General features: G+C 48.5%; 1 protein-coding gene across 1 annotated transcript; it reads left to right on the top strand.

The window, feature by feature from the left end:
- Positions 1-233: 233 nt before the first annotated feature.
- CST3 (cystatin C) lies at positions 234-4,829 on the top strand. The gene is made up of 3 exons (XM_037030088.1): positions 234-591; positions 3,318-3,431; positions 4,519-4,829. The coding sequence occupies exons 1-3, from the start codon at positions 352-354 to the stop codon at positions 4,600-4,602; spliced, it is 438 nt and encodes a 145-aa protein (XP_036885983.1). The 5' UTR covers positions 234-351; the 3' UTR covers positions 4,603-4,829.
- The last annotated feature ends 1,628 nt before the right edge of the window (positions 4,830-6,457 follow it).

Raw genomic sequence — 6,457 nt, forward strand, 5'->3', positions numbered from 1 at the left:
TGTTGGGGGAGAAGCCTAGACAGACTGGTTGAGGTAGGCTAGGACTCGGTGGAGAGGCCGAGATCTGGAGAGAGGAGGAGCTGGGTGAGGTGATAACAGACTGCTGGGAAAATGGGCTGGTAGGACAGACAAGACCTCAGGACTCTAAAGGAATAGGGCCTGGGGGAGGGGCTCGTCTGCGGAAGTGGGCGGGGGTGATGTGACGAAAGGGAAAAGGAGGAGCTGAGGGCGGGGTCGCGCGGGCTGAGGCTGGGCCGACTGGAGGGAATAAAAGGTTCTACCTGCGGCTCTCCGATCAGGTTCCTTGTCTAGCTTTCGTCCACCCTACTTCCAGTGCCTACCGAGTGGACCATGACCGGGTTTCTGCGCTCCCCGCTGTTCCTGCTGGCCCCCTTGGTCCTGGTTCTAGCAGTGAGCTCTGCAGCCGGCGCGAGCCCCGGCAGGCCTGTCGCGACCGGAGGCCTGGCAGAGGCGGACGTCAATGAGGAGGGCGTGCAGCAGGCGCTCAACTTTGCCTTGAACGAGTACAACAGAGCGAGCAACGACGCCTTCCACAGCCGCGCCTTGCGGGTGGTGCGCGCCCGCAAGCAGGTACACCCCTGGGGCCGGGGACCAGGGCCTGGCAGGACTACTGAGACAGGGAAGCCTTCGCCTCCGGAGGGCGTGGCCCTCAGGACCTGATCAATCTACGTCCCCACTGCCCAGCTGGCAGGAGAGACAGCCCTTCCGTGCTTCTCAGACAGGATATTTCCTAGTGTTTAATGTGGCCCACAGACGCCACAAACCATGGGTTTATTCACCAGGGCTTCATTTATGTTTCCAAGCACCGGCCCAGCTAGAAGGACGTGGCTTGGGGTCAGGGCCATTGTCCAACCGCTTTGCTCTCTACCCCAGGCTCATGGGACTGGGGGCTCAGTGTGAGCTGGCAACTAAATGACTACAGGCAAAGGAAAACCAGACTGCACAGCTGGCTGCTCTTCTGGCTCTGCCACTGAATGGTTTTTTAGACACTTTTATCCCTTTTAACTTTTAATTTTGAGATGATTTCAGACTTACAGAGCCTTTACAAAAATAGCACATAGAACCCCTATAGATTCTTCAAATGTTAAAAGGGATAAAAGTGTTAAAAGATTACCCAAATGTTAAAATTCTGTCCTATGCTTTATCCACCTCCCTCCCTCCCTACATATGTGTGGGGGTACATACATGCATTTATTTCTCTGAACCATTTGAGAGTACACATTTCCTTAAAAAATGGCATTTTTCTACATAATCTCAGTACAATTTTGAAAATCAGGAATCAGCTGGAACAATTTTCTAATACATAGAACTTATTCAAGATGTCTGTGATTATTTGACCAATGTCCTTTATAGCCAAGGACACTCCAGGGTCATGCACTGCAGCCACTGTCCAGCCACTGCAGACTCCTTTACCCTGTCTTACTGTTTCGTCATCTTGGCATTTGTGAAAAGTCCAGCCAGCAAATGCAGACTGGTAGTCGGTTTGGATTGGCCTGAGGTTTCCTCAAGATTTGGGTCATGCAGAAGAGGCTTGTTCTCCTAGTCTTCTCTCAGTAGGTGCCACTAAACCAATCTTCATGTCCTCCATGTGAAGTGGTATTTGGGGACATAGGCACTCCAGACATCCTTTTTGAGGAGGGCTCTTACTGCTCACTTGGTCACTCCTCAGATACCAGCAAACACAGAGAAGTTCAGGATATGGCCTGTGGTATATCCAGTTGGATGCTGCAGCAGAGGGTCTTACGTAAAATTCCAAACCTGCCAAGAAATCCTGGAGGGGAGGAGGCCCCAGGAGCATTGTTTCTTGCCATAGATCCCACCCACGGAGCAAGCTCTGGATTTTGAAGTCTCATTCCCTACCCTGAAATGGATGCCCCACCACCAATAGCTGGAGATAGCTGAGTATATAGTAGCCTAGAGAGGATCACACCTGGTTCTGCCTCTGCTAGCCTGCCCTGAGATTCTGGCCAGATTGGGAGGACAGTCATAGTCCAGAAGGGGAAGGGAGGAAGCATCAAGGGAGGGCTATTGTCCTTGAAGCAAGGCTGGAATTTAGACTATCTGGTCTGCATCCACTGATGAGCAGAACATAACCACACAGCAACAAAGTGTGGTGTTGTGTGCCAGTATTTGGGTGTCCAACCTGCAGCCCATGAGCTGCATGTATCCCAGGATGGCTATGAATGCAGCCCACCACAAAATTTTAAATTTATTTAAAACATTATGAGATGTATTTGTGAATACATGTCACACTGCATTTAATGTGTGGCCCAAGACCACTTTTCTTCCAAGGTAGCCAAGTGACACCAAAAGGTTGTACAACCCTAGTAGGGCTTGTTTTCACCTCCTCTTGAAACATCAAATGGTGTGTCAAGATCAGACCCATTTCTCCTGCAGCAGTTGGCTGGCACTGTTCCCTTTGGATGAGATGTGCGCTCCCTGCTCTCCAGGTCCCCACCAGCCTGCTCCTTTCTACCAATTTGTTGTCATAGCTCATCAGCCCATGTGGAAAACTGACACCAGAGGGATCATAGGACTTGCTTGAGGTACATCTGATAATCTAATGCCTGGTTCAGGCCCTTCATTTCAAGGTTTTTTGAGTTCTCACAAAGTGTGTCTGTAGCATGCTGGTATGAAGACAAGTTCCACTTCTCTAATCTCAAGTGTAAAAGACATGAGGTGTATAACACATTTTAGAAGTGTCCCCATCACAAATAACTCTTAAACGTCAAGCATTCAAAGGACATCTTTTATTGGCCTCAAGCATCTGAGTGTGTGTGAAAAATGTCTAATTTCCTACTGTTCAGTGAGGGAATGAGTAAACCAAGTTACAACTTTTGAGGAGCTGAATATTACTAACTGGATTATAGCTTCAAGGTCATTGTCATGTGAGTCTTACTAACAGAATCAGCTCTAGCAGAGGTGTTACTTTGCCCTAGTCTCTGTCCTGGCTCCTGGCGCTGGCATGGTTGATTTACTGACACCCTGGCTTGCTCCCCGGAGCTCCATCTTTAGCTCCTGGCAGAATTTTGGTGTCTGGCTTCCATCTTCTGTTTTTCTGCCTCTCTTCCTACCAGGTTATGTAACATACCTTTTCAGAGCTGCTCTGTAAGCAAGTTACAAGGGGGACCTGAGGCACATCAGCTTGGGCAGCCATCAGGAAGTGGCTGGGTGCCTTCTGGGTGCTGGCTCTGGCAACCCATGGATGTTGGCCCTGTATGTGATAATAGGGAGGTAGCAGTGCTTGTGTGACCTGGGCAGGTATTGAAAGCCTATCCTTCTCTTCACATGCACAGGTCGTGGCTGGGCTGAACTATTTCTTGGACGTGGAAATTGGTCGAACCACATGTACCAAGTCCCAGCCCAACTTGGCCAGCTGTCCCTTCCATACCCAGCCACACCTGAGAAAGGTATGTGCCTCTGATGTTGGCCAGAGGCCACATATGCAGGGCAGAGGGGTAGGTTAGTGCCTGTGGGGGTATGTCATGGGTGAGTGCTGTGGTGTGGGTGGAATGTGCATGTGTTGGGGTGTATATGGGGGGGAAAGGGTGCCCGTGTGTGTACCAGTTTCCAAGATTTTTGATTTGAATTTATAAGGATATTTAAGCTGGAACATTTGGGAACCATATGTCTGCTGAATGGAGGAGCAGCTGTTGGGGCACATGGGGTCTTGTAACCTCAATATCAGCCACTAGAACACATTAATGAGTATTAGAGGTCTGTAAGGGGAGAAATCCTTTCATACTGCCCTGCTCACTGAGCACCAGACTATCCCCTAGGTGGGACAGTTCTTTTGATGTCTCAGCCTCTGGGGAGACCTCCACCCTCTTGTCACCTTCCCAATCACATTTCTTCTTTCAGGAAGGTTTCCTCCACCTGGGTTCTGCATTCTGGACCTGTCTTAGTGCTGGCCCACTGGAGATGGANTCCTGTAACCTCAATATCAGCCACTAGAACACATTAATGAGTATTATAGGTCTGTAAGGGGAGAAATCCTTTCATACTGCCCTGCTCACTGAGCACCAGACTATCCCCTAGGTGGGACAGTTCTTTTGATGTCTCAGCCTCTGGGGAGACCTCCACCCTCTTGTCACCTTCCCAATCACATTTCTTCTTTCAGGAAGGTTTCCTCCACCTGGGTTCTGCATTCTGGACCTGTCTTAGTGCTGGCCCACTGGAGATGGAGGGAACTGTACCCTCTGGGGCTGTGTTGCCTTGCCTGGGCTTCTCCTTAAAGGGCCGTGCAGGGAGTATAGCAGTGTGGATTCCTATGGGGAGGAAGGAGAGGAAGTCATCTCCTGGACTCGAAGTGATGGGATGGGTTACCAAGAGGCCACTGCAGAGTCCTGCAGAGTGGTCTGGGGCTGAGCAGGATAGGGGTCTAAGAGTTCCACCAAACAACCACAGTCCCTCACTTGCACTTCTGAGATCTGGTGCTGGCCATTTCCTTTTTTACTGTGACCCTTACTGACCACCATTCTTGTTTCTCTTTTATAGAAAGCACTCTGCTCTTTCCAGATATATACTGTTCCTTGGTTGGGCAAGACCTCCATGGTGAAGTCCAGCTGCCAGGACACATAGAGGATGTGACAGGCTGGGCCACACTGACTGCCTCTCACTTGCACTCCTCTACCCTGGTGGAGTCCCCTCAGTGTACTGGTCCCAGACGACAAATAGAGGCTTCTTGAGCATTGTTTGAACAGCTAAATGGCTCTAACTTGTTTCTCTTTATTGCTTTCTAGATTACCTGTCCCTGGTGCACATGTTCTTCCCCTATTTTATGCAATAAAAAATAACATCATCTGCTCCTTGAATTATTCACTGTCTGGGAATGTGCCTGAAGGGTTTAGCACTTACTTTAAGAAGAGTTCTGGAGGGCAGAGGAGGGGACAAAAGCTGACACATCTGGACACAGAGGCATGTTAAGGAGAATATACTGCCCTTTTTCAGATGACTGAGTCATGGAGGGGGTCTGGGAAGCTAGGCCTTCAGCTCTAGTGGTTGCTGATAACCAGTAAAAAAAGAGGAAGGGGACCTATGCTGCTGGTTCTGGAGACTTGGCTTCTATATTTGAAAAGAAGTCAGACTGTGAGCAGGGTCTAGACGGGAAGGAGAGTTCAGATGGGGCCCATAGCCTAGGGCCTTTCTTAGCAAGGTTCTGCAGAGCCATTTTCAGCTGAGCTGATCAGACCTCTGGAATTGATGTGACTGCTCAGGTTCCCTAGAGACTAAAGAAATAATGCTTTTACATCTACCTCCCTATCTAAGAGCCTATAGGCACCAATAAGGAGTTGGAGAGTAAATGTATGTGTATTTAAAGCTGATTGGGGAAATGCCAGTCAGATTCAAAATCAGTCAAGGTCGGATGCAGGCTTGGAAAAGAATGTGAAAGCAATACTTTCTCTGATGTATTCTGGCAAGCTGTTATCTATAAGGGTTTTAGTAATTTACACCTGCCAGACCATTTCTGGGTCCTCAAGCATTTGTGCCTTTTCTGGTCTCAGTTGGCTGCAGAGTCTGCTTACCCTCTGACTTTATTTAAGGAATGAACTTTGGCATTAGAGAAGTGAAACACCCCCAACAAGCCTTGAGCTGGAGAGATTTGAGCCTGAGCCCTGTTGGGGAAGGGGAGGTGTGCCTGGACTTAGGGATGGCATGTTTATGTTGACGAGAGGGGAATGGCAAATCAGACTTTAGAGAGAAGTGGTGGCCTGGGCCAAAGCCTCCTATAGGGTCTTTGCAGACTTGGAGAAAAATCTTGATTTTACAAAAGCAAGCAGCATCCAGGCACTGCAATGACATGCTGATTTCACGTAAAGCCATGATTTTGAGACACTTCCAATTTAATTCTCTCTTCCTCTTGGAAGGTGGAGGTGAAAGAATGAGGTACAGTGAGGGGATGGGGGTACTGAGAAGGGTCTGGCTGAGTGACCTGTGCCTCCCATACTTTAGCCCCCTGCCTCTTCTCCCTTCCCTTTTTCACTACCCAGGCCTCCTGTTTTACAGCCAACATCATAGGGTTCCAGTTGGTACCACCCCAGTTTCCCCACCAGGTAGGGGGCTAGCCTGTGGATGCCTCATCTCTGATGCTCTGGGTTAGATAATGCAACCCAGAGTACTCTGACCCACTAACCTGGACATCACCAAGACTAGCATATCTTATGGGGAAGCACAGCCCTGCAACTTTTACTGCATGGTTTCACTTTGATGTTTATTTTAAATGTAAATATTAGTGTATAATTTATATAAAATATCCACATTCATAGACTTAGCACAATGACTGGCTCTGAGTAAACAGTAAATAAGTTTTAGATATTTTTTCATTGATCTTATTATATACTGTAGTGGTTTAAAATACAGTTTCATATTTTCTTTGCATTGAGAGGTAGAGTCTATGAACTGCCTCTGGGCTCTGGTTGTGCTTGTGACTGCTTCA

Source organism: Sturnira hondurensis, unplaced genomic scaffold (assembly GCF_014824575.4).
Source record: "Sturnira hondurensis isolate 20B ecotype Veracruz unplaced genomic scaffold, ASM1482457v3 Scaffold0001538, whole genome shotgun sequence".
Lineage (NCBI taxonomy): Eukaryota > Metazoa > Chordata > Mammalia > Chiroptera > Phyllostomidae > Sturnira > Sturnira hondurensis.